We start from the raw sequence: 27,340 nt of genomic DNA on the forward strand, positions 1-27,340 counted from the left end.
GGAACTAGCCAGTACTATACTACCCACACTGAGCGTTTTTATACGTGTTCTAGGGACGGAACTCAGGTCCTCATGCTTGTACCTCACTTTACCGATGAGGCTGCGTCTCCAGCTTGACCCTGGACTCTTAAACACGCCTTCCTCCCACGGAAGCCAGTTCCAAATGGATCAGACTATCTGTGACAAGCAAAACCAGGAAGGAGAGAGGCCAAACAAAGGGTGTAAAAACAGAAGAGTGCGACCTCAGTCCCTTTTTTGCCTTCACACAGTTGCCGGGAGCATCATAGCTCCGTCCTCGGGTACAAGCATCTGCTACAGAAGTCTCTCCTGAACTGTTCCTGCTTAGCCCTTTCTTGTCGTGGGCCATGATCCCTGTTCCTTTGTGTGTTTTTATTTTGGTGTGCCCTAAACCTTGAATGGCATGCCGTGGATGGCCTGGGTTCCTTTCTAAGAACACTGTCTATTCCTCTCAAGCAGCAGTTAAAGGACTTGGCCTCGCCCAAGTCTGACCCTGTGTGTTTGGCGTAAGTAGGGAACTGTTAAGTGCAAAGGTTACCAGGTGTTCTGGCAGAGTCTGAGTACAGAATTTTGGGACTTTGGGACATATCTTCTCCCCTTCCCTGCCCCTCTCACATCGGCTACTGTAGGCCTTGAGAGGTGTAACCTGTGGCAGCCCTGCTCTCTGTCCACAAGCAGCACTTTCCTCTTCACCTCTGAGTCTTCAGGGCCAGTTTTTAGTACTCGTGGAGTTATCACTGCTATCTATGAGAGGGCTGTTCTCATGCCAGAGGCTGCTCTGAGTTTACCAAGCATGGTGTACTCATGGGACATGCCTGAGAACATCTTTCCTATCTTCCTAATGATGTGGGCAGAATGGAATGATTTTACCCTCATTACAATCTAACTGGAGAAGAGCAAATACCTCCAGTCTGCTTACTTGCAATGTTATACTTTGAACATTCAGGAAGAGCCTCCCTGAGGTTCTCACCTTGTGCCCAGGCCAGAGAGGGCCCCCTTAAACAGTGTTTGTGAGCAACCAGGTTCCTGGTCCCATATACCATGCCAGCATGGTGTCTGTCTCAGCCCTTTTGAGTGTTTGGTGGGTGGCTGCTTATGGAAGGGCCAAACTGGGTTCCATTTCTCTCTCAGGCTACATTCTCAAAGGACGAGTGCCACAGCAAACCATGTTCTGTTTAGTTCCCTGGATCTTGATCTCAGCATAGACAGCACCTATGTAGATCCAGAACACCTTCCATGCCAGAGGAAACCCCGTTGTGGAGCTGGAGCCAGCCTTCCCCATGCTTCATGTTCTGTGGCTCAGAGCTGTTGGGAGGGTCCTTGGACCTCTGACTCCAACACAGAAAAGGCTCTCCAAACATTACAGAGCAGCAGTGCAGAAGCCCCAAAGCCCTGATGTGACCAAGCACAGCCCGTATACTCCAACAAGCGAGTGCTTAAAGTTGTTCCTCATGCTCTGTCACCCCTAAACTGACCCTCAGCCCAATCCCCATCTTACCCGGACTGCCTCCCACCTTTACACATATTCTAAAATCTTACAGACAGCAGTTTTTACTTCATCTTCTCCAGGTATGCCAGCCTTGGGGGCTAAGGTGACTACACATAGCCAGCCTTGGGGCCCAGGACAGGACACAACACTATCTGGCCTCCAATCTACAACCTCGGCTTCCAGGAACATTGAGGGCCTCTCTCTTGTGAAGCTGGGTGTGTTGGTTAGTTTTTGTCAATTTGATACAAATCAGAGACTCTCGGCAAGAAGGAGCCCGACTGAGGAATTGCCACCATCAGTTCGGCCTTCACGCATGTCTATTGGGTATTGTCTTGATTGACAATTGATGTGGGAAGTGCCAGCCCTGGCGTGGTGGTCCTGAGTATGAGTTGGGGAAGGAAGAGCAAGCCAGTAAGAACCCTCCTTTTGTGATCTCTGCTTAAGCTCCTGCCTCTAGGTTCCTGCTTAAATTCCTGCCCTGACTTCCCTCAGTGATGGACTGTGATGTGGAAGTGTAAACCAAATAAACCCTTTGTTTCCAGGTTGATTTCAGTTGCTATTTTGTCATAGAAGCTGAGGGCAAACTAGAACACAAGTTCCTGATTCATGCTCCACCTGAGCTTCTGGTTTTCAGAAGATTTCCAGTGATGTCTTGTTTGTTTTCTTCTGTTCTTCATGGGAAATCTCTGTGTTGCAAAGTAGAGTTAGCTCTCTCTCTCTCTCTCTCTCTCTCTCTCTCTCTCTGTGTGTGTGTGTGTGTGTGTGTGTGTGTGTGTGTGTGTGTGTGTGACTTCCCAGACTGTTTGGAAGCACAAGCAAGAAATCCTGCTGGAAGGAAAGGTTGAAGCTATGAAGCTCAGATATGGTACTTTAGCTAGCATCCCCCATTATGCTGCTTGTTCTGGATTGGCTTTGATGGGGGTGCTGGGACTACAGAATGGCAGACCTGAGCCTAGGAACAGGCACAGATTGGAGCATCAGAAGGAGAGACTACTGGGAATTTTCCCAGCACAATTAGGCTGGCCCAGAGGCATTCTCTCCACTATTGTTGATTCCTAAATTGGGGACAGGAAGAGAGACTGGAGACAGTGGGAAGCAGGAGGAGAGGGTGGAGGAAGCATAGGGACACTGGTTTCCTCTAGCACTCTGTTCCATGCCACCAAGCTTGGCATTTTTACTGAGCACCTGCTGTGTGAATTGTATAAAATCTACTTTACCCTAAGGATATCTGAAAATCACCTTTCTGCCCACCAACTAACTCCCTGAGAATGAAGTCAACCAGTGAAGGCATCTCAGCAAAGAGTTTCCTCATCAGTCAGCAGAACACATGAGTTCTGGGTTCCATCATGTCAGAGATACAGGTCTCTACAATAAGTCACAGATCACTGCACTGGAACACTTTCTTCAAGAGTCTGCTTCATTGGTTTTGGAAGAGAGCATCACAGTCTGAAGGCCAAGTCCTATTTTGATCCACATTAAAAAAGAAAGAGGAGGAGGAAAAAAAAAAAAGAAAAGAAAAAGGAGGAGGAAAAAAAAAAGAAAGAAAAAGGAGATGAAGGAGAAAGAAAAAAAAGGAAGAAAAAAAAAAGACCCAGTGAAAGAAAGGCTTACTAAAGGACTGACCATTTCCTCTTGTAAAATCCACTTTTGAAAGAGCGCATCACTTTGTTTTGTGTGTGACAGAAGTTTGAAATGCTTCTCCTAAAAAGAAAAAAAATGCCCAGCAGGTCAAGTGCACCTGTTCTTATTTGTGAGCCTTGCATCACCTGCCCCCCAATCATCAGCCTTCATGGTTCTGCATGCTACCCAACCCTAAGTCACTTTTTGCTCCAATAAACTCTGCCTTGTTTATTTAAGGTTCTCTCTTTTTGGGAGTGGGCATTGAAACAGAGACTCTCTATGTAGACCAGGCTGTCCTCAAACTCACAGAGATCCCCTGCCTCTGCCTACCTGAGTGCTGGAACTAAAGGTGTGCGCCACAGGGCCTAGCTTCAAGGTTCTCTTTTGATATGAGGTTACCAAGTATCTTCCTATTGGACCCCAAGGAAGGCTTTTCATTTTTTGGCTTGGAATAACAGGAATTTATTCTCTGACAGTTCTGGATCCAGAAGTTCATATGCAATCAAGGTATCAGCAGTTCCTTCCAGAAACTCGAGGTGGGGTGGGGGTGGGGGTGGGGGTGGCTTTTCTACTGTTCAGTCTTACAGCTGTGGCTTATAATCAGCATCCTGAGGTCTTATCATTTTAGTGGTAGACCCCTGTCAAAAGTACTCAAAGATGGGCCATACATGGAGGCACATACCTTTAATCCTAGCACTCAGGAGGCAGAGGCAGATGGATCTCTGTGACTTCGAGGCTAGCCTGGTCTACATAGGGAGATCCAGGACAGCCATGGCTACATAGTGCTACTCTATCTCAAAAACAAAAAACAAAAACCTCAAAGACCCTCCAAAAAACACTGGCACTTTTTTGGAATGGACAGCATTGCACCAGGAATACATGTGTCCAAGTAAACTGTGGATTTATCCCTGGAGGTTCAAGGGCTTGGAAATTTATTTCATTGATTTTTTTAAATTAAGTATGTGGAGGTAAAAGGATAATTTTTGTGAAGTCAGTTCTCTCTTTCCACTATATGGGTTACAGGGATCCTAAGTGCTCACAGATACTTCTGTTGAGTTACCTTTCCAGCCATCTGTGGAAGTTTTTAAAGACAAAATTGAGGAGTATTATATTAGACATGTTGAAACAATTATTTTTTTCTCCCCTGCCTCCCTGAAACAATAACTTGTTGTTTGGTTGGTTGGTTGGTTGAGACAGGTTCTCACTGTGCAGCTCTGGCTAGCCTGGAATTCACTATGTAGACCAGGCTAGCCTTGAACCCAGAGATATGATTGCCTGCCCAATACTGGGATTAAAGAGCACCACCATTTCTCAGCTCTGGAGCTACATCTTTGACAACACAATTAACTTTCCTCAATGGTTCAGCTGGGGGTCCTGGCAGAGGCTTCTGAAATGGCTGCCATCACAACCTCCTGGCTTTATCTTGTTAGGGTTCACAGAGTAACTACTGTCTGATTCCACAATGTTTCATATTTGGTACCGAGAAACAAAACATACAGGTCCAGCCTGTGGGTAAAAACAGACCTGTGGGGCTGGAGAGATAGCTCAACAGTAAAGAGTAATTCTTCCTTTTGCATAGGACCCAAGTTTGGTTCCCAGCACCCACATTAGGCAGTTCTTCTGGGCCTTTTGGATACCCGTATTCATATAAACATACGCACAGACACAGTCACATATACACAATCAAAAATAAAATAAACATTTTGAAAAAACAACAGTGCTATGAGGACAGCTCTATCAGTCAAGTGCTTGTATTGCAATCACAAGGACCTGAATTAAATCCCTAGATTCATATAAAAAAAAAAAAAGCCAGATGTGGGGATAGTGAGATGGCTCAGCAGGTATAGGCTCTTGTCTATACAAGTCTTAAGATCTGAGTTTGATCCCCAGGACCCAAATGGTGGGAAGAGAAAACCGATTCCCACACGTTGTCCTCCGATGTCCACACAAGCTGCTCCACATGTATGCACACCAAATAAAATTTAATAAAAAAGGGGTGTTGGAGCTACAGCTCAGCGGTTAAGAGCACTTGCTGCTCTTTTAGAAGACATGAGTTCATTTCCCAGCACCCACATGATGGTTCACAACCATCTGTTACTTCAGCTACACTGTTACTTCATGCCCACTCTGCCCTCTGCAGACAACAGGCATATACATGGTACACATGTAATTAAAACACACACACACATATTTAAAATAATTAGATAGAAATAAAGCCAGGTGCAGTTGTAGGCATTTGTGATGCCAGCACTGGGGAGGGTCGTTGGCGGCTGTTGGCCAGCCAGAGCAGCTTAACTGATGAGTGCTAGGCTAATGACTGTATTTAAAGCAGCAGAAGATACATACAGGGTTGTTCTCTGGCTTCCGCAGGCATGCATACACATGAAAACACACACACACACACACACACACAAATACATACAAATAAACAGCAACAACAAAACACAGAGCTGTGACCACAGTCTGAGGAATCCAGGAGGAACCAACCATAGCCTTCCACCATCTACTCCAGAAGGTTGATCCTCCATCAGATCTCGGCTTCTATGTTTTGTTTTTTAAAGATTTTTTTTTTCATTTTTGCTTTTATATGTGTGCATGTGTACTGCATTCATGCCTGATACAGAGAGAGCCTGGGATCTCCTAGAACTGGAGTTATGGATGATTGTGAACCACCATGCTCTTATCTGCTGAGCCAGTCTCCAGCCCCAGCGCCCATGGTTTTCATTTACTCTCCCAATTCAAGACCATTTGTACTTCTCGTTAGGAATGGCAGACACCTCCACATCCCCATGCTGACCCCTGGCCCCCGCCTTCTCCTGTTCCCAGTCACTGCCTGCTGTCGAGTCTGCCAGCCACAGGAACGGGGCTGACTGCTGGCTGTGATCTTAGTCCAAGCTCCAGATAGAATCCTGCTTTGAGTGCTTCAAGTGAAGCAGTTGTAGAAAGGTGGAAAGGACCGGAGTCTACTCCTGTTTCCTTCATAGCAAATCAAGGGTCCCAGATGCCCCTTGCCACTAGGTATTTGGCACACGGAGCATTTCCCCAGTCAAGGTAGCAGAGCAGGGCCACAGCTATTGTACAAATTCGGCAAGTGTTCTTTCCGTGCAGCCTAATAGGCTTCTTATGTTATAAACTGAGCCACAACCTGAACACTTTTGAATTTCAAATTCACTATGTTCTTTTTTTTGTGCTTGAAACAAGGAAGAGATTTTTGTTTCAACCCTTCTGTTACCTCCCATGAGAAGCCTGGTGTAAAAGGACATAATTCACCAGGGTTCACCACGCTAATCACACAGGACTACTGATAAAAGGAAAAATGAATGTGGTCTTTACATACATACCACAACATAGGAAGGCCTTGAGGACACCATGTTAAATAAGTCAGCTAGTTACAGAGGCCAAATAATGTTGTAGTCCATTTACATGAACGCCCTGGAGTCGCCAACTCCATGGAGACAGACGGTAGAGTGGTGTCAGGGCCTAGACAGCCACTGTTTGATGAGAAAATATGCTCTGTTGGCGGGTTGGAGGGCTTTGTGGTGACTCTTGAGATAAGGCTATGCCTACTCCATATTATATTATTCGTATTATACGAAACAGGGTTTTTAGGCCTGCATTGTCCCAGAAGAAGCTGTTTCACAATTAACTTTTCACTGTTTTGAGGGAAAAGGGATGACTGCAGCCAATAGGTAGACCCAGAAACTATACTGTTTCCTGTTCCCTTGTCAAGTACCAGGACAGGCAAATATGACTTATTCCAGGGAGTAAAAAGGTGGTTTTGGGGACTGCTGAATACCCAGTGGCCCTACCTCCTTGCTTCAGATCCTCTTGCTCCTCTGTGAGACCAGCCAAACTGCAGTTTCTAGCACAGTTTAAGTAGAGGTTTACAAATTAGCCAAGGAAACAGCCCTCTAGTCTCTGAGCTGTAACTTCACTCTCTGCTTCCTGCTTCCTGTCCCGCCCTCAGCATAGGACCTCTAAGCTTGGACTTGCCTACCACCACCGTTTCCCTGCCTTTTGCTTCTGTTCCAAGTCAGGACTAACCATTAAGAGCCAAACACAGCCAGCGTAGGACACTGGCCCATTGTGGGCCACCCACCCCTTCCCAGGACAACAATTCCTTAAGCACCTGGAGTCTCCCTTTCCCCACTCCACTTTATACTGTCGGGTGCTCATGTCCGGTGCTTACTCCACCTCTGAATAATAGTCTCAGTTTGTTCTCATTTAATCAGTGCTTCTGCCATGTGTGGGCTGTTCATCCACTTGAGATTTTTGCTTTTGTGTGGAGGCGGGGTGGAGGATGGGGACTGAACCCAAGGGCTCACAAACATTAGGCAAGTGCCCCACCCTTGAGCTATCCTGAGGTATAGCTCCAGAACTCCCTGTTACCTCTTTAGGGTCAGGTACTTACAATTAATTCTCCTGTCTCAGACTTCCAAGTGGTGAGATTACGTTTTTTTTGCATCACCATGCTCAGGCTTAGTCAAATTAAATCAGGGTTTAGCTAAGAAAGGAGGACTCACAAATCATGGCACCAAGATCAGTGGAGGGCCTTGGTGGAAAACAGGAGGGATATAATCATCATTTTGGTGATTTCAGGTGGGAGGTCCTGTCTGGAAGGGATCTGGGCAATCTGCAGTCTGAGATGGGCTAAGACCCAACCTTTTGTTACAAAATATTCTCTAAAATTATGCGTTCAGTTGTTTTTTGTTTTGTTTTGTTTTGTTTTTTTTCTATATTTGATTGCCTTTGCTACCTAGGCACTGGTCAGGTTTAATCAAATAGTTCAAATATGCACGTTTCCCCAACAGTATGTGGGTGGATATTGGAGACACGATTAAGCCAGGTGTAAGTTGTATTTCACAGAAAAACCTATGGAGACATGACGACTACTGTGACGCAGAGCTTAGGAGAGGGAACAGGAACAGCTGCTTCATGGGGAGGGGCTTCATTTTGGGGGGGGAGAACGTGGGGTTTTGTTTGTTCTGTTGTTGTTGTTGTCCAGCGAAGGGAACCGCACAACATTCAGTATGGACTACACTCGCTGGACTGTTTATATGCTGAATGCATCTTATTTCCATAAAAAAAGACAGCTTAAAATCATCTCTCTGTGACCTACCAAGATGTTCGGTATTTGCTTCAAATATCCTGGGCGCAGGAGAGACCTAATCAGGTTCCAGGAAACAATTTTGGTTTGCAAGAGTGGAGTGGAAAATGGAATTTACACCGCCATGCCGGGCAGTTCCGCGCAGGAATGAGGGTTGGAGCTTTGCGCCCTTGTGCGTCTGTGGTGAGGAACCTGGGGTACGGTGAGTCGGCCGCGGGGGTCCTGTCCTGAGCCTCGAGTGTGGAGCAGACAAGAGAAGGGCAGCACTCTCCCAATGTGGAGCATCTCCCAGTGCTCTCTGGGTGCCCACCCCAGCCCGGCCTGGCCTCTCCGCCCTCCCTGTTACCAAGCCGGCGCTGAGACCCACCAACCACCAGGCTGCGCTCTGAGCCGGCCGTACCTGCAGCCTTCGGGGAGACCTGTATTTACAAGTCCATCAGCTTTGAAAAGGGACTAGACTACCACTGTCACAATGGGCGGGGAGCGAGGCCACACCCCCAGCCTGCTCAGGAGAGCTGAGGGTGTGAGGCGCCCCTGCCGCTCTGGTGGACCGAGCTCTTTGGGCCATGGCCGCTGCACAGCCCCGGCTTTCCCCGGGGGCGGCCATGGTCCAGCGCTGGGCCCGGAGCTGCTGGTCCTCATTCTGGGACTACGAGACGCCCAAAGTGATCGTGGTGCGGAACCGGCCCCTGGGATTCTTTCACCGCACGGTGCAGCTGCTCATTCTGATTTACTTCGTGTGGTGCGCGGGCCGGGGCTCTGTGGGCAATCGGGCGGAAGGGGATCCTCAGCTGGGGGCATGCGCGGGCGCCCATAAGGGCACCAGGAGAGGGGTGTCCTGGTCTCTCCAGAGTTGCCTCCGGAGCCGGCACCGCCCTGTCCCACAGGTACGTATTCCTCGTGCAGAAAAGCTACCAGGAGAGCGAGACCGGTCCGGAGAGCTCCATCATCACCAAAGTCAAGGGGATCACCATGTCGGAAGACAAAGTGTGGGACGTGGAGGAATACGTCAGGCCCCCGGAGGTGCGGCGCTTCCTGCCCCAGGCCCGGTATTCCTCTGCGGTGTGACTAGTCTGAGTGAGCTGACCAGCCCACCGCGCCTTTATTTCTGCACCCAGGGGGGCAGTGTGGTCAGCATCATCACCAGGATCGAGGTCACCCCTTCCCAGACCCTGGGAACCTGCCCAGAGGTGAGGTGGGTCAAGGGTGGTCTGGGCACACCTGGGCCTGTTGCCGTCTACCCTCTGACCTACAGTCTCCACTCTAGAGCCTAAGGGTTAACAGTTCCTCCTGCCATTCAGATGACGACTGCGTGGCGGGGCACCCGAACATGAAAGGCAATGGTCAGTGTCCACCAGGGACAGCGGGAAAGGTGGGGTTAGCACTGACCTCGGCAGGTTAACCAGTGTCTGCCCTGCAGGGATTCGGACAGGGAACTGTGTGCCCTATTACCATGGGAACTTCAAGACCTGTGAGGTGTCAGCCTGGTGCCCGGTGGAGGATGGAACGTCTGACAAGTATGCAGGACCCACAGACCCCATTGCCAGTCTCCTTTCTTCTTTCCGTCGTCTTTTCTCCCCTAATCCCCGCCCCCACCCCTGGGCTTTGGGGGAAGAAAGACTAAACCCCTCTCTGTACCTCTGCAGCCATTTTCTGGGTAAAATGGCCCCAAATTTCACCATCCTCATCAAGAACAGCATCCACTACCCCAAGTTCAAGTTCTCCAAGTAAGTCTGAGGGGCAGAGTAAGATCAAATATAGTGCCTGGCCAGTCTGTAGGCTTGTGCCGGGATCCGGTTTTTTAGACAGGCCTTGTGTCCTCTGCTACTCCTTAGGGGCAACATCGCAAGCCTGAAGAATGGCTACCTGAAGCATTGCACATTTGATCAGGACTCTGACCCGTACTGTCCCATCTTCAAGCTGGGCTTCATCGTAGAACAGGCAGGGGAGAACTTCACAGAACTGGCACACAAGGTGTGTATGTGTGTGTGCGTGTGTGTGTGTGTGTGTGAGAGAGAGAGAGAGAGACAGACAGACACAGAGAGAGGCTGGGGTGGGGACAGTGAAGCTTGTGCCAGTATCTGCTACCTAAGAAAGGTTTCACTGCAACTAGATGTACTTCTCTGTCGTGGCCAGTTTTGGCTGTGTTTAGGCAGAGGGGAGAAATGTGATCACGGTCCTTGCATGCACCTACTCAATTATTGACACCTGGTCCCATGGCTGGTGCTAGTACCACACTACGCTTTCAAAGCCAGACATTCGCTTGTTCCTTGGACCTTTGGTTCTGAGCTGAATCCTACCCCTTGAAGTTTTTCTGCTCTATGCTTCTCAACCCTCCCTGGTTCACTTTTCTGCAGGGTGGTGTCATTGGAGTTATCATCAACTGGAACTGTGACCTGGACCTGTCTGAATCAAAGTGCAACCCCAAATACTCTTTCCGGAGGCTCGACCCCAAGCATAACCCCGCCTCTGCGGGGTACAACTTCAGGTACCTTGTTCTCCTAATGTCTGGGCCCATAACATAGACAGTAGTGTCTGCTTTGACTATAGGGGTCCTAAAGAGAGGAAGATGAGTTTGTACAAACACCACAGTCCTCAGTCTGACAGCTTGGACACTGCTTTGCTTCACCCAACCCTAGGTTTGCCAAGTATTACAAGATAAATAGCACCACCGTCACTCGAACTCTCATCAAAGCCTATGGGATTCGAATCGATGTTATCGTACATGGACAGGTACACACAGCTGAAGGGTTCCACCTAGACCTGAGCTAGCTCCATGTCTCTTTCTGCACCCCACCCTCAGGCTCCACTTCTGCCACAAGCAGCCTGTGCTGAATGTCTAACTAAATGCAAGCTTGTTTCCTACAGGCAGGGAAATTCAGTCTCATCCCCACCATCATCAATCTGGCCACTGCTCTGACCTCCATCGGGGTGGTAAGAAATCACTTGGGGGTGTAGGAGGGGGTGGGAGTGTCTGATATGCCCTTACCCAGTGGTATCTGCTGACTTCAGGGCTCCTTTCTGTGTGACTGGATTCTGTTAACATTCATGAACCAAGACAAGCTCTACAGCCATAAGAAGTTCGACAAGGTGTGTACTCCAAAGCATCCCTCAAGTAGATGGCCTGTGACCCTTGCCCTTGTCTTGGGCCAGGTCCCTCCCCCACCTAGTCACTACTCCCAGGATCGGCCAACCAGCCCTCGAGCAGGTAGACGTCCAACTTTGGGAGAAGGGGCAGAGCTACCACTGGCTCTCCAGTCTCCTCGGCCTTGCTCCAACTGAGCAGATGGTGGACACTCTTGACCAGCATATGGGGCAAAGGCCTCCTGTCCCTGAGCCTTCCCAACAGGACTCCAAACCCACGGACCCCAAAGGTTTGGCCCAACTCTGATCTCATCCTAAGTTACAGATGTGGATCTGGGAGGGCAGAGACAGCTTCAGCTGCTTTGGCAGCCCTAGGGAAGATCTGCACTCTTCAGTAATCAAGCTTGTCCATGTGACTGGGAAGCAAGACACACCTGTGCAAGAGGACAAGCGCCTTGCTCTAGCCTATGCTTACATTCTTCTTTTCCCTAAGGCTTATGGGGATACGTGGATTCCTGCCATCTCCTTTCCCAACTGAATTCCTCATAGGATCCCCCCTCTTGTACGCTCACACAGCCTTCTGGGACCCCAAATCAGAGCTAAGTGGTCTTGTTGTATCATTTAAGCCCTGCTTTAGAAGCCACAGCATGCTGAGTCCAATAAAACAGCGATGAGCCTCAATTGTGGCCTCAATTCTTTGAGAGTAGCCATGTGCTCAGGAATATAAGGCAGGAGAGTCAGTCCCCTTCCCAGGGGAACTAGTTACTGCATCTTTGCTCTTAGTGGAGTGATCCTGGCCAGGCAGACTGTTGGGAGCCTGGATCTTGGTTCTCTGTTGAGTATGTGCCACCAGAAAGTATCCTAGCTCAGACCAGTACACCAAGGGGCAGTGGCCAAAGAATTAGGAAGGAGACCCTTCAGTTTCTGCCCACATTGCCTCACGATGGCATGCTTGTGTGTGCCCCTAGTTGTCACACCAAGTATTTATAGGATGCTTGGAAAAACACTAGCTCTTGATAACCGCAGAGCCTTCCCTTTTTTAGTCATGGCCTCCATAGGCCACAAAATGTTTAACTTCCTCCATGTCTGGTTTAGATGTCCAGCTCTAGTTTTAGACAACTGACCTCTGAGGGAACCCAGGATGAGTGCTATCTGTGGCTGCAGTGACTTAGCCTGTGCTGCCACTGTCCACCAGCTCTGCTGGGAGACAGCCAATGCCTCTTGGGCCCAGAAATCCAGGAAGCTAAGTTAACCAGCTCCCTCCTTCCCCATTATCTCTAATTTGATTTGATCTCCATTCAGCACGTCCCAGCACTGCCAGCTCAATCCACATTCCAAGCAGGGAGGATCAAGCAGGTATTGGGTTTCTCCCTGCAGACAGCCTGAGCTCATCAAGGTTCAGACAAGTGCCTGAGGGATAGACATTAAACTTCCCTTTCAGAGACCGAAGCTCCCTATACAAATACAAAATAGTAAAACTAAGAAGTGGAAACTATAGGGAGAAGTGATTAAGTAGTTACGAGTACTCGCAGGTCTTTCAGAGGATCGGAATTTGGTTCCCAACACCCACATGGTGGCTGACCATCTGTAACTTGAGTTCCAGGGGGATCCATCTCTTCTGACCTCTGTGGGTACCAGGCACACACATGGTGCATACACATACACGTGGGCAAAATACTCATGCGTTGAAATTCAGTGATTTACTTGGCTGCTGCCCTGGTAAACTAGCCTGGGCCAGAGAGAGGCAGTAGACAAGGGCCGCATTTAGCTCAGTGAGTGCAGGGGTTCCACTACTTCCCGAGACCAGTGAAAGGTGGTTCTGCTCCCCTAGCAGAAGGGTCAGTGCCAGTACCCAGGAGGAGGTGAGAACGGCTACTTATTCCACCACTCGAAGTGCTGAAGAGCATCATATTAAAAGGCTGGAGATTAAGTTGCCCCTTTAAGAGGATGGCAGCTTCAGTGCTCTGGGTCTCTGATGTCCTGAGGAAAGTGGTGACCAAGTACCAGCCCTCAACATACCTCCCTGAACCCTCACATTGGCACTCTTTCATTTTTCCTTGTTCTTTCAACAGCGAAGCCTAAAATCTTACATGTGAGAAGGCATTTTTCTAAAATCTAAGTCTTACACAGGGCATTAAAGTCCATGATTAAATGACACTTAAAAATCCTTTGCTTGTGGGCCTCAGGCTTAAGAGATCCTTGCTATATACAGTCCTGGTAGACAGAGGTGGATAGAGTGGGTTATTTTATATAGACTAGGCAGGTCAGGGATGTTCTACCTTTCAGGCTTGTCTCAGCCCAGCTCTGGACAGAGAACTCCATGTTTCACTTAAGACACTGGGTGGGAAAAAAAGGGGGGGGGCTGGAGAAATTCTTCCTGAGTTTCTGAGTTCAATTCCCAGCAACCACATGATGGCTCATAACCATCTATGAGATCTGGTGCCCTCTTTTGGCGTTCAGGTGTACATACAGGCAAAATATTATATACATAATAAAACAAATAAATCTAAAAAATAAAAATAAAAGACACTGGGTGACAGATAACTCTCTTCAGACTTTTCTCTGAAGCAAAAACCCTGGGTCTCAACATGTTTAGGACCTGGATTTCCCAGAAAGCAGCCCAAATTCTACTCTCAAGAAGCTGAGGGAAAGGACCATTTGTCTAAAAACTAAGCAAGACTGGCATGATCAGGGTTTTGCACTGGCTTCTGTATCTCTTCTGTCTACATTCCCCAACCTCATCTTAGAACCTATCTCATGTTCAAACAGGAGGCAGAACAACTTGTATGGAAGGAGGAAGCAGAAGCTTCAAAAACATGTTTTATTTAGCAGCTAACTACTGAGGACAGAGCCATTCTCTGTTCCTGCTTGTTGATGTCACCTTGAAGCTCCCTGAAGCATTCTCTCTGTTCTTCCCAGCCTGTGGTCATGAGTTTGGAAAAGCCAGGTGGTCAGTGGTTCATCCATTTAGAACAGGCATTAAGGTTGGGATACCAAGGTGTCTTCAGCCCAGGCTTGCTAACAGTTTGATAAAGGGCTTGTCTGTAGCAGCCATTCTATGGTCTCCTGGAGGTATGACATGCTGTAGTGCTTGGCAATGTTCTGGAAGATTCTAATCTGTTCCATGAAGACCTGTAGGAACAAAGAGACACAGTGACTCAAGACAGAAGGGACAGATGACCTAGAGTGTGTCTGTGAGAATGGCCCACCTCAGTGTGGATGGTGAGAACAAAGTCCCCTGCACAGCTGCAGTACACAGGCATATGGGTCTCTTTCATACCATGGCATTTCAGGCATACCTGAAACAAGGAAGAAGCAATATTGATCTTGGCTCAAACTGTCAACATTCTGGATCCTATCAGCAGCTTTTCAGCCTAGTTGAGGAAGGATACCTCCATGGAACTACTGGCAAGTTTATTTCCCTGCTGCAGTCACGTCAGGACTAAGCACATTGATGAAATTCAAGATTTATTCAAATCTTGCCAGCTCCTTTCCCAAGATGCCCACCTTGCTATGGGTATCTCCAATCTGATCTACTAAGGCCTGGGAGTATCCCATGTCTCACAAGGCTCTGTCCTAATAGTTGCCCAGGGATATACCCAAGGACTTTGCTCAGGCACTCATAAACTACTGCTGAAGCTTTCTCTGCTCTCATCTTGCACTCTACCACTGACACTTTTTACTGACTATTGCCTATCTCCCTCCACTGGATGGACGAAAGTGCTCCCAGAAGGCACCAGTAGATGGTGACAGAATGAGTATGCTAGGTGCATGGATGAGGACTGATTCCTGGGAAGTTCCTTGGAGACAAGACTCAGGACCCAAGAATGATCTTGGCCTCCCTGAAATCCTGAAGTGCTGGTAGTGTTTGGAAACTCCAGGGTGGTCTGGGAAGCTCACCAGGTCCTGAAGTGTAAAGGCCATCAACTTCCTCTGCAGGGCTTCCACCAAGGCTGATTCAATGGCAGCTGAATCGTAGGGGGACTGACAATTGGAGCAGAGCCACTGAGGCAGGATGGCCCCATCCTGGGAGAGTGGGGAGGAAGGCTGAGAAGTCAGTGTAAGTGGTAGCCATGGCCCACCTGGGCAATAGCACAGAGGGCTGGTGTAAAGGGGAAATGTCAGAGAGGAGTGCTAAAGCAAAGGTAACCATCACTGCTCTTGGCTGCATTCCACACAGCCTGAGCCTTTCATTTGTGCTGACCAGACCTTTTCTAGCATGCTGCAGTAGAGTGGCTTATGGGTGGCCTGTTTTTAATTCATGAACGAGTCACTGAGGCAGTATATACTCAGGTTGGAGACTACAGGTTGAACTATGTATTCCAACCACTCTACATTTAGAGGTTCTGATCATCAGCTGAGCTCACCTGAGAGAAAGAGGAATGTTTACATAGGTCCAGGTCTCGGCAGAAATTGCAGCTGTGGCAGATCACCTCAGGGAGCACGTAGGAGTGGCAGGGGTCTCTGAACTGGGCCTCCTCAGAGAATTCACCCACACCTACCAGGCGAAGTAGGTCTCTGTTCAGCTTATCCACCTCATTTGTGATGTTTGTATCCAGAGACAGTACCTATGGGGACCACAGCCCATCATGAAGTAGCTCTTAGGCCGCTCTGCCTGGACCAAAAACCTCTTTTTAGTTCATGTCCCCGCATCATCTTAACCCTTCTTCCCACCCGGAAGCCCCAGGAAGAGCTGGTTCTTTACAGTGGCAACTCTAGTGAGTAGAACTTCCCTGATGAATACATCAAACATTTAAAATAGGAAACAACATTGATTCTACACAAAACCTTCTAGAAACCAAAGAGGGCGGACATCCTAACTTGTCCTAGGTCAGCATCATCCCAATACTAAAGCCAGACAAAGACACAGGCTGTTAACTACTATGAGATGGACACAAAAACCCTCTACGAAGTACTAGCACATGAACAACCCATCAATATACAAACAATACAGACTCCAAGAATAAAGAAGCACAGATAATTAAGCTTTTTTTTTGTTATTATTATTATTATTTTGGTTATTATTTTTAAAAGACAGTCTTACTTGATAGCCTCTGAAGATACAGGCTGTCGTCAAACTGTGATCTTCCTGCTTGCCTGAGCCTTCCCTAGAGCTGGACTGTAGGTGTGAGCCACCATGCCTAGCCCAATTAAGCTTTGAAAGGGTGTAAACATTCAATGGAAAAGGGCTTTAGAACTGGACACCCTGGAAACTTGTGCTTACATTGTGAAGACGGACTAAAAATGGACCACAGATCCCAAGTGCAGTTCATCCCAGCTTGTTTTCTGCCAAAGGTGGGTCAGTTGCTGTTCAAAGTGTATTTGTGGAGAAAAAAAAAAAAAAAAACAAAAAGCAAAACATTCCCAGCTCACTATGTTAAACCCTAGGGTGTGGTCACCTGATATTCAGTGTTCAGCCTCAGAGTGAAGCACTGGGAAGCTCAGATAGCACAATGGACAATAAGTGCTTTGAGTAATGACCTGACATGGTCACTGGTAATATCATCTCAGCATACTGGCCTGCCTTTCCCAGAAAACAAGCTCTGTCACCTCATTTGGTCTCAGAGGTCTGTCTGACTCATCAAGCCCACTAGTGGCAGGGGATCCATGAACTCCTTTCACGTCTACCTGTTGTAACTTTTCCAGCATCTGCTCCTACTCTAGAGCCTCTGTGCCTAGGTCCAGGTCCCTCAGAGTGCCTCATGGTAGCACATTTCTAAAATGCCCAGCCTGTTATGGTTTACCGCCAGGCTTAGGATGTACCAGAGTAAAGCTTCCCATGTGATACCGAAGCTCAAATGCCTCAACAGTGGGTTGCATTTGATAGGAACGCAGCAAGTTCTGATGGAATGATTGAAGGACTTATACATGGCCCTCACCTTGCACACATATTTGATGAACTCCAGAGCAGGATTATTGAGCAGCAAATGTGAACCAGGGAGGACAGGGAACATTTCTGAGGGCTCAGTGGAGTTCCGAGAACCTGTGACTTTCTTCTGAATTTTCTGAGTAATGGTGAAGAAGCTCTGAGTGAGCTCATTTGCCACATAATCTTGAGAGAAACTGATCATCCCTGGGAAAAAGAGAGTGCTAAAGAACAGATTCAATTGGCACTGGGTATCTCCTACCCAGTTGCCCGTATCATCTGAGGCACACAGATCAGGCTATGGCAATTAGCAGTATCCTTCTGTGACCAGGGACTGCTCACCAGGAAGGGCTCCAGCTGCCCCTTCAGCCTCCTGGGAGAACTGGCTGGCCCCTTTCCTCTTCACAGGGGTACTGCCTGGGGCACTGTGTCTCAACTCATCCTTCATGCTATGGTATACAGCCACGATGTATGCTGCAGAGAGAGGCAGACATAGGTCACAGGAGGACCTGAGAGTCAGTGATATGCTGGAAAATACTCCAGAATTTGAAGGAGCCCATGGCTGCCTAGATGGTCAGACATACTCATCTGAAATGTCACTTTTAGCGATAACTTATCTGCTGGCCTTGGATAAGTCCAAATTCAAATAGAGAATTGGACTCAAGAAGGGACCTTGCAACAGGTGGTGTGGTGGCACGTCTAATCCTAGCACTCTAGAGGCAGCAGAGGTGGAGGCAAAGAGAGGCAGAGGTAGGCTTTAAGTTTGAGGCCAGCCTGGTCTACTGAGCAAACTCCAGGACAGCCAGACCTACACAGAGAAACCTTGTCTTGAATTCATCCTTAGAATAGTGAATACATAGGACAACGAGGATAGACAATGATAGTGTGTGAAAACAGATCTTTAACAGCAAATGCTGACAGTACCCTAAAACCTGAGCCCACATGCCTGGAATATATTTCCTTTCTACCTTTTTCTTAGGTTTTCCAAAACAGGGTTTTTCTGTTGGGTGTCCTGGAACTCACTCTATAGACCACGCTGTCTTGAACTCAGAGATTCACCTGCCTTTGCCTCACGAGTGCTGGGAGTAAAGGCATGCACCACCACCACCACCACCACCACCCAGCTAACCTGGAATATTTCTTGAGACAACTTGGAAAGACATAAGCAATCACAAATGAAAGCACCTGTTGGTACAAACCTGTGAGGTGTATAAGAAGTTCTATCACTGTCATTTTAATGACTATGCTTATCATTAGTTTTCCTGTTGTAATGAATGGCACTGAATTATAAAAGTCTAATTTTTATGCTTACCTGCATACCGAACATGATAGCCAGGTCTACAAATACTTTCAGGTATAAGAGTTTCCTAGTTAGTGAAGCCCCAGAGGCTAGCCTCATTACTGTGTGTACATGCACATATTCCCAGGTATGTTAGCCATGAACCTACGAGAAATAGAACTGGGAAAACACTTTTGGGATACCCTTAGGGGCAGCTGCTCAGGAGGCTTAGAGAAAAGACAGAGAGCCCTTCTATTATTTGTCCTCAGGTCCCTATGCTGGAACAAGTAAAGAAAGCAGCAGCCCCACTAAGCTGGACTTTCCAATTTTCCTCTCCACACAAGGAACCAGAACTACTTTTAGTAACTCAGTTGGTTGTCCAGTGTTAGCTTGACTCACCTGAAACAATCATGAGGAAGTAGCTTTGGCAAGAGGCTGCCTGTGGCAAGAACTGCAGAATGTTCCAATTGTTCTCTAGTAAGTCCTCAACCTCAGATTCCTCCAGATCCTCTTCCTCCTCATCCTTTTCCATGTCTTCCTCATCCTCAGTTTCTTCCCTTGCCTGGGAGCCTTGCTGCAACACAATAACACAACATCCACCATGGCAACAACATACAGTAAAAGGACGTGGGAGCCAGGACTCCTTCAGCTTGTGTCTTCTGGACGCTCATATTGCAAGACCAATGCTCCATGGAGCACGTCTAACTTACTAGGTTGACTGGGAACTGTGGTTTTCGTTTACACTTTAAAATTAACCAACTTCCTCTCCCAATAGGAGTTGTGGCTAATTAACCACAACTTCCCAGTGACCAGCTTCTTCCTCTGGATTTCTTCTTTAGCTGGGAGTGATGCTTTGAATCTGTGGCTCCATACTCAGGATGCCAAGGCCGAGAGCCACTGGAGATGAGGAATTCAAGGCCAGCTCAAGCCACACAGTCAGAATCCATCTCACAAAGTAGAATCTCTTCTTGTGTTGGTGACAATTTTCCCACAGGCTCAACTTGACTGTATGCTTGTGTTTCCTACCACGGTGAATTTAACTTCTATATTAGTTTACAGGAAAAGTTGACACTAACACTATGCCATTATCCTGATGGACACATTTCCTTTTTTCCCTCAGTAAAGTCTATCTCCTAATCTCAACTCCAATTAGAACTGCTACTGTCCTGACCTTTGAGCCATGACGCCTAAGGAAGCCTTCCTTGACCATGTCCCCCAGCTTCTCTGACTTTTGAGACCACAGCTTCTCATCTTCCTGCTTTCCAGTGCTTCTCCTTCTAGCCTTCTGTGAGGACTACATGGAGAACAAAGGTCTGTTGTCTCAGCCTACTCCTTGGGTACTACTTTAGCATAAGGCGGTCACCTGTCTCCCTTTCACCAATGCCACACCTCCTCCTTCACATGGCTCTTGGTTGCAACCTTCATTCATCCAGGTATGGCTCATACCTGCTAGCTCCTGGACCCTGCTTTTTCATAGCTTTGCACTGGCATCCCTCCCCTAAACTGACACTGCCTGCTTTATTCCCCTTGTGGTTTATTTTTATTTTTCTTTTCCAAAACCGTGTAGGTCAGGCTGCCCTCGAACTCATGATCTTCCTGCCTCTGCCTCCTTCAGCAAATCCTACTGGTGTGCGCCACCACAACCGGCTTATTTTTACTTTTTAAAGATTTATTTATTATGTATACAGTGTTCTGCCTTTATGCCAGAAGAGGGCACCAGCCCTCATTATAGATGGTTGTGAGACACCATGTGGTTGTTGGGAATTGAACTCAGGACCTCTGGAAGAGCAACCAATGCTCTTAACCTCTGAGCCAACTCTGGGCAACCGGACCCCTTGTGGTTTATTAATGCCAGAATTTCCATTTCCACTAATGTTGACCCCTATCCTGTGCAAAAAGTGGGCAATGTGAGCACCTGAAACTATTGCCCAGGCACCCATGTGCCTGAGCTGTTTTAACTCCCAGGGTGTCTTGCTCTCTTGCTATACCTGGCTTTGTCAGTGTTTCCACGGCTAAGCCTACCCCTCTCTTTTCCATGATTTTGGCCAGTTTCTGCCTCATTGAAAGCTCTTTGCCCCCACTAGGGCTAACACTGTGCTCTCAACATTTCCTATAAGCTGATGAACTGGGTGGAGTCAGCTCTTCGCTTCTTCCAATTGACGAGAAGCCTCAGGAAAGCAGTACCTGCCACAGGGGTGCACATGGCCCTACATATACATACGTGGAACCATACCCAGCTATCTTACCTGTCCACAGTAAATACTGGGTGGAACTTTTCCTTTGATTCCACCATAGTTGGATGGATCCATCCAGAGAAGGAATTCCCAGCATCGAGAGAAAGAGATTGTCAGAGAATGGAAGATCTCTTTAGAATGGATGCTACAAGAAGCCAGAGAGAAACTATTAAAGTGATACAGCAGTTTTCCTTGTTCTTCCCTTCCCTTCTTTTCCTCTGTAGCTATGTATTCATCCTTTTACTTACAAGTGAACTTCACTTGGATCCAATCCCTCAATCTTTCTAGAATACTGAAGAAACTGCCTGGAAATAGCTGCCCTGGGAATGAAGGTGACCAAGAAGCCAGGGCAAGCCCAGGGTCCACTATCTCTACCTTAGACATGTCATTGACAGCACTGCTTCCTGTTTTCAAGCATCATTTTCTTCATCATACCACTGCTAGCTAAGTTGGCCTCTATCACTAATCTCACCGTTGCTACATACGAGGGAGGGAGAAGGTTCTAAACAGACTACTCTTTCTTTTTTTTTGTTTTTCAAGACAGGGTTTCTTTGTATAGTCCTGGCTGCCCTCTAATTCATTATGTAGACCAAGATGACCTCAAACTCAGAGATCCACTTGCCTCTGCCTCCCAAGTGCTGGGATCAAAGGCGTGCGTCACCACTGCCTGGCTTTTTTTTTTTTTTTTTAAGATTTGTTTATTTATTTTAATAAACATTTAAGTGTTTGCTGTTAAGAACGTTATTGCTCTATCAGAACTGGAGTTCAGTTTGTGTGGGTCACGAAGTTCTTTAACTCTGTCTAGCTTCAAGGGCTCTGACTGATACCTTCTTTTGCTCTGGGCACCACATACACAGGTGTACACATGTACATACATGTACACACACATTCATCTCCCCCCTTCTCAAACACATACACACACACAAACAAAAACAAACCAAACCCTCAGGACTTCATCTTATTTACAGTGGAGCCTCTGGGCCCAAATAGACTTGGGAATATGATTCATTCAGGCAGGGATCACTGCCTGAAGCCAAAGTACAACATGGGGTCCTGCAATTGAGAGCTCTGTATGACTGACTGCCTGCAAGCAGAATACTCCCATGTGCCCATGCCCAGATCTGTGAAGTTTATTTCAGATGTGAACAACACGCTTTTTCATAGGGAAACCGTAAGGGTAGCCACTCTTTTCATGCTGCTGTGCTTACCCCTGCTGTGTCCATGGCAGCTGCACCACCGGGATGGCCCCTCCACTAACCTGTTGGTAATATATTCCATATAGGCAAGGGCATCTTCTATCCGGCGCTTCTTTGTACAGAGGATGATGCGATTGAAGTTGGCATAGATGACTGATGACCCCAGGCGCTTGAATTCAGCAATAAGCCTGTAGAGTAAGTTTATAATTAACGGAGGAGATGCCTTGGTGTAAAATGAAGTCCGAGAATACAAAGAGAAACCATGAAGACCATGGTGATACTGAAACAAGAAGCATACTGACTATACTTAGAATGAGCAAAAAGAGCAGACTCAGGACCCAAAAGCAATAAAGAAGAAATTTCTGTCTTTTAAAATGAACTTTGGGGGTTGGATAGATGGCTTAAATGGTTAAGAGCATTGGTTAGTCTTCCAGAGGACTCAGCTGTGATTACCAGAACCTATATAGACACTCACAACCATCTATAATCCCAATTCTGGGGATCTATTACCCTTTTCTGGCCTCTTTGGGAAACAGGCACACAAATGGTGCAGATACACCAAGGGCAAAACACTCATACATATTAAAATACATAACAAAACCAGATGAGGTCTGACTCTACTACTAGGCCTGACCTTGAACTCTAGGAGTCAGGCAATCCTCATGCCTCAGCCTCCTGAGTAGCTGTGACTTACAGGTGCATCTACAATAATAGAGCAAGATCTCTCCCCTGCTTTTAGATTGGAGTCCGGCATGGCAGAAAAATAGCACAAAGGCAATAGATAATTAAAAAAGAAAAAATTGTAGGCTCTTATTACAGAAACATGGCTCCTTTACATACAGAACTCACTTAGGTTTTTTTGTTTGTTTATTTTGAGATGGTTTTACTTCATAGCCCAGGCTGACCAAGAAATCCTTGTGGGGCTGGTGAGATGGCTCAGAGGTTAAGAACACTGGCTGCTCTTCCAGAGATCCTGAGTTCCATTCCCAGCAACCACATGGTGGCTCATACCATCTATAAGGGATCTGATGTCCTCCTCTAGCATGTAGATACCTACATGCAGATAGAGCACTCCTATATTTAAAAAATACATTGGAAAAAAAAATCCCTATGTAGCCCAGGCTAGTCCTGGACTTGGCATCTTTCTCAGCTTCCTGAATGTGCCACTTGTCCAGGGGACCATGACTAGGGTATGTTTGACTTTATAGCCACCAAGAATGAGCTACTTCTCAGTGACCATGTCATCAAATTCATTTGCATTAAACTTGGTGAAGGCCCACGTCTTTGAGAGGAGGCTCTTCTGGTGGTCAGGGAACTTGAACGTGGCTCTACAAAGAGCCTCAATCACATGTTCCTTTTCCTGTAGTTTGGTATGAATGGACATGATGACCTGGCCAATGTGAACCCTGCCTGGCCACTGTGCTCTGGGGCTTCTCAAAGGTACCACGAATACCTGTTCAGATCCTAGACTGGGGACAGCATTGAGATCAGAAATTTGAATAACAGCCAAAGAATTGTCTCCAAGGTCCCGGAAGACAACCCACAGAGGCAACAGGCTGTATATACTGCAAAGGAGGCTGCTGTCTGCAACCATTGCATACCAGGACCCCATGGGGAACTTCACTCAGGTTTTTGTTTTGTTTGGGCTTTTTGAGACAGGATTTCTTTGGGTAGCTTTGGCTGTCCTGCAATTTGTTCTGTAGACCAGGCTGGCCTTGACCTCAGAAATCCGCCTGCCTCTGCCACAACAGCAGCTAAGCCTGCCCTGGGCTTTATACATCTCAAAGGCACTGGCTTATGCCCATCAGCCCACAGCCCAGCCCAGGGTAAAACACTCACTGCAAGAATAGCTTCTTCATCATATTGTGCAGTGTCCGGTGCAAGGCTGGGTCATGGAGCAGGGAGTGTGGCGACTGGAGCCAACGGTAGAAGTGCATTACCTGGTTGTCAGCATAGATGTTGTGGTACTGTGTGATTTCCTTTACCCAGCCAACCACCATGCTCTTTAGGATCCTGAAAGATGACAAAGAGAATGATCCACACCATCACTGTCCCCTCTCATAATCCCTAATTGCCATTGTGTGCATTTCATTCCTTGACCCTGTAACTTGTGAGCTTTACCTCCTTATCACCTTCTTCCACATAACTCCCTCAATTGCTTGCTCACCACAACTGGACATGATAGGCTTTTGTCCTTAAGACATTTTTTTAAAAAAAGATTATGCATACAACGTTCTGTTTGCATGTACACCTGCACACCAGAAGAGGGCACCAGATCTCATTATAGATTGATTGTGAGCCACCACGTGGTTGCTGGGAATTACAATCAGGACCTCTGGAAGAGCAGACAGTGTTCTTAACCTCTGAGCCATCTCTTCAGCCCCAAGACTTATTTTTAAGTTTTTAAAACTTACATGCAGCTGGGAGGGTTTGCACAGTGAGTGTAGGTGCCCACAGAAGCCAGATGGTGTCTGATACCTTGGAGCTAGATTTACAGGTGGTTGTGAACTACTCAACATGGGTTCTGGAGCTAAACTCATGTCCTCTGCAATAGCAGGTTTTTTGTTTTGTTTTGAGACAAGGTTTCACCGTTAGAAGAGCTGAATGAAAAGTCAGAGTTAATTATGTGCCTTTCATGTAAGAGCCAGGGACTAGCCCAAGCTGAGTTTTCTTGACGCCAATGAGACACAGGGGAGGTTCCTGGAGACAATGCAATGTTCAGGTGGAATAGACTGGACTTGAATCGTGAAAGAGACAGAGCATCAGAGACATGATGTTGATGTCACTTTTATGGTTTCCTGTACAAATGCCCATCAACTGGTGGTCTCTGCCATCTGGGTCTGATCCTCACCTGCTGCTCAGGGTTGAAATACTTTTTCAGTCACAACTCTGCTTTCAGCAACCAGTCCTCCTAGTCTAGTTCTTACTTCAGCAAATTCCTTTCTTCCTTCATTTGGAGGCAACAAAGCTGAAATGGGTTCTAGAATCACAGACATGAGATCTACCTCATACATAGCCACAGTAACATATCATAACTTCAGCTCCTCTGACCTTGGTTTTGCTGTTTCTAGCACCACTTTACAGAGCCATGGAAATAGGCAAAATAAAAGTGTTCTGTGTTTCTGGCACAAAGGAAACACTTTATAGTACATACTGTCCCATCACCAAGAGCTAGGGCTGACCGTATCTCTGACAGATGATACTGGCTACTATGACTCACTAGGCTGGGTGCCCTGGGAATTTCTTGCATATACACCTTTAATTATACTGAAAGCAATTATTTATCAAGAAGTTCTTTGTGAGAATAGCCTCTGGCCCCAGAAAGGTCAGATTGTACCACTTGTAGTACCTACTAGTTAACTAGGCAGGGACATGGGGACCCTTGATTGTATTATGGAAGACTCAAGAAAGGACATCTGAAGAATGCTGACTCTAAGGCTGACATAGTGGTTAAGAGCATTACTGCTCTTCCACAGGACTGGAATCCAATTGCCAACACCAGGTTACAATGTCCTGTAACTCTAGTTCTAGTATCTGACTCCTCTGGCCTTTGTGGGCACCTATACTCACATGCACACATACATATACATAATTAAAAGTATAAAAGTAATATCAAGTTTCGAAAGGTGGCTTTCACGTCTGTAGATGACACCCCCGGAATAATAGTTACGTTGCTTTTCCTATTTCTGGTTGAACCAATAAAGTCTGAACCCTAAGGAAAAAAAAAAAAAGTAGTATCAATGGGGGCCTCCCCTTTTCTGAAGAGAAGGGGAAAAGGGGTGGATGGCGGGAGTTAAGGTGAAAAGGAGGAACTGGGAGGAGAGGAGGGACAGGAAGTAAATAAATAACCTAATCAGTAGAAAAAAATTAAATATTAAAAAAAGATGATTGTGTGGTGCACGTCTATAATTCCAGCACCTGAAAGGCAGAGGTATGTGGCTCTCTATGAATTTGACGCCAGTCTAGTCTACAAAGTGAGTTTCAGGCCATCCAGAGCTATACAGAGACCCTGTAAAATATAAATATATATGTAAAATATATATATTGCTGACTCTGGCTTTAGCATTCTAAAGTGGAGGTTACCTTCTCCCTGTTGCCTTGTCTAGGAAGATAACACATTACATGATGGTAGCAGATACCTGAAGGTGCTAGAGCAGAGGGCTGTCTCATCGTAGCTGGCTGGGGCACTGGCAGCTTGATTGCCTGTAACCATGTCCTCTAGGGAGGCCTGCTGGATCACATCGAAGCTGATGCCCATGCTGCCAGCCCCCTCCATGTCATTAACATGGTGGGACTGCAGGATGGTGTTGACTGCCAGATTTTGAATGTCCAGCTCCACACACACTGTGGAGAAACACAGATTGACCATGTATCCTAGGCCAGCATGAGGCCAGCCCAAGTCATTGCCACTAATACAGTCAGCGCTGCCTAGCAAGGTCAGGCATGGCAAATGACCTATGACCAACATATAACTTGCTGGTACCCATTTCCTTCCTTCCTTCCTTCCTTTCCTTCCTTCCTTCCTTCCTTCCTTCCTTCCTTCCTTCCTTCCTTCCTTCCTTCCTCCCTCCCTCCCTCTTTTTCTTTTTCGAGACAGCATATTTCTCTGTGTAGCTTTGCTATCCTGGACTCACTTTGTAGACCAGGCTGGCCTTGAACTCACAGAGATCTGCCTGCCTTCTGCCTCCCCAAGTGCTGGGATTATAGTCATTAAGACTTGCCTTTCAGCTTATTCTACATGGTTGAGCACTGAGCCCCATGTGCTGAGAAGGAATCATTAAATGGTGGGGCAGAAGTGCCCATCTTTCCCTTCTCTCACTCACCAGTGGAATAACAGCCAGAATTATTGATCTCCACAGTGGCTCGGTCATCAAACTCCATGACAAGGCGGTTGTCATCAGCTTCCTTCCCCCCCAGGTCAGGCCGAGAGGTAGGTGACAGCCAAAGCAGGTGGTTATGGCGTTGGAGGTGGCGTGCAAAAAAGAGGTCAGAGCCAAAGGTGGAGATGTCTTCTGGCAGGTTCCCAACAGGGATGTGGAAGTACCTGTACAGGGTAAAGGTTCAGTCCCAAGTATACGAGCATCATTTAGGGACCACTCAGAGGGCCATACTGTAGGCAGCCAGCCCATGGCTTCACTTGCTTATTTCTCTTCTTGTGTGTGTGGTACTGGGAAATGTACTTTCTAGCTAACTTCTACTACTGAGCTACAACTAATTCCTCACCTGCTCATCTCAAAGGCCTGTGAAAGGCAAGTGTCTAAGTTGAGGTAGTGCCGGATCATTCGGCGAGCTCCATGACGCTGCCAGTCTAGGATTCCATAGCTGATCTTGTCAGCTACTCGAACAGGAACTAGTGGGAACTCCTCTAAGACAGGAATCTCACTGGCCAGTTTACACAGCTCCCAGCTGGACTGGACAGCGATGAGTGTGGGCCCACGGCGTTCTTC

The 27,340-nt window shown here is 47.1% G+C and overlaps 2 protein-coding genes and 1 non-coding gene across 11 annotated transcripts in view; 1 reads left to right on the forward strand and 2 right to left on the reverse strand.

Moving 5' to 3' along the window:
- The first annotated feature begins 8,096 nt into the window (after positions 1-8,096).
- On the forward strand, positions 8,097-11,991 carry P2rx2 (purinergic receptor P2X 2). 9 transcript variants are annotated; one of them, XM_060382648.1, is made up of 12 exons: positions 8,097-8,976; positions 9,141-9,257; positions 9,353-9,424; positions 9,502-9,577; positions 9,655-9,751; positions 9,881-9,961; positions 10,070-10,208; positions 10,592-10,722; positions 10,874-10,967; positions 11,103-11,168; positions 11,247-11,324; positions 11,638-11,991. In XM_060382648.1, the coding sequence occupies exons 1-12, from the start codon at positions 8,707-8,709 to the stop codon at positions 11,854-11,856; spliced, it is 1,440 nt and encodes a 479-aa protein (XP_060238631.1). In that variant the 5' UTR covers positions 8,097-8,706; the 3' UTR covers positions 11,857-11,991. The 9 variants fall into 9 exon arrangements, 8 of the variants coding, with proteins under 8 accessions (XP_060238631.1, XP_060238630.1, XP_060238632.1 ...); XM_021644943.2 differs by having other exon boundaries at positions 8,704-8,976; positions 9,122-9,257; positions 11,521-11,778; XM_060382650.1 differs by having other exon boundaries at positions 8,705-8,976; positions 9,122-9,257.
- Positions 11,992-14,100: 2,109 nt separating this feature from the next.
- The window catches only part of Pole (DNA polymerase epsilon, catalytic subunit), a 49,554-nt gene continuing 36,314 nt past the window's right edge, over positions 14,101-27,340 (reverse strand). Inside the window, exons 37-49 of the mRNA XM_021644938.2 lie at positions 27,117-27,340; positions 26,717-26,937; positions 26,033-26,237; positions 23,733-23,906; positions 21,956-22,081; positions 20,710-20,842; positions 18,863-19,037; positions 17,527-17,658; positions 17,198-17,391; positions 15,686-15,886; positions 15,219-15,344; positions 14,528-14,617; positions 14,101-14,450 (exon numbers count right to left, since the gene is read on the reverse strand). Of these exons, the coding sequence (XP_021500613.1) occupies positions 14,337-14,450; positions 14,528-14,617; positions 15,219-15,344; positions 15,686-15,886; positions 17,198-17,391; positions 17,527-17,658; positions 18,863-19,037; positions 20,710-20,842; positions 21,956-22,081; positions 23,733-23,906; positions 26,033-26,237; positions 26,717-26,937; positions 27,117-27,340 (2,115 nt within the window). The 3' untranslated portion in view covers positions 14,101-14,336. The remainder of the gene's footprint in view (positions 14,451-14,527; positions 14,618-15,218; positions 15,345-15,685; positions 15,887-17,197; positions 17,392-17,526; positions 17,659-18,862; positions 19,038-20,709; positions 20,843-21,955; positions 22,082-23,732; positions 23,907-26,032; positions 26,238-26,716; positions 26,938-27,116) is intronic.
- On the reverse strand, positions 23,406-23,536 carry LOC132653829 (small nucleolar RNA SNORA70). The gene has a single exon (XR_009591672.1). It is a non-coding gene; the product is annotated as a small nucleolar RNA SNORA70 (small nucleolar RNA).

Source organism: Meriones unguiculatus, chromosome 4 (genome assembly GCF_030254825.1).
Source record: "Meriones unguiculatus strain TT.TT164.6M chromosome 4, Bangor_MerUng_6.1, whole genome shotgun sequence".
NCBI classification, from domain to species: Eukaryota; Metazoa; Chordata; class Mammalia; order Rodentia; family Muridae; genus Meriones; species Meriones unguiculatus.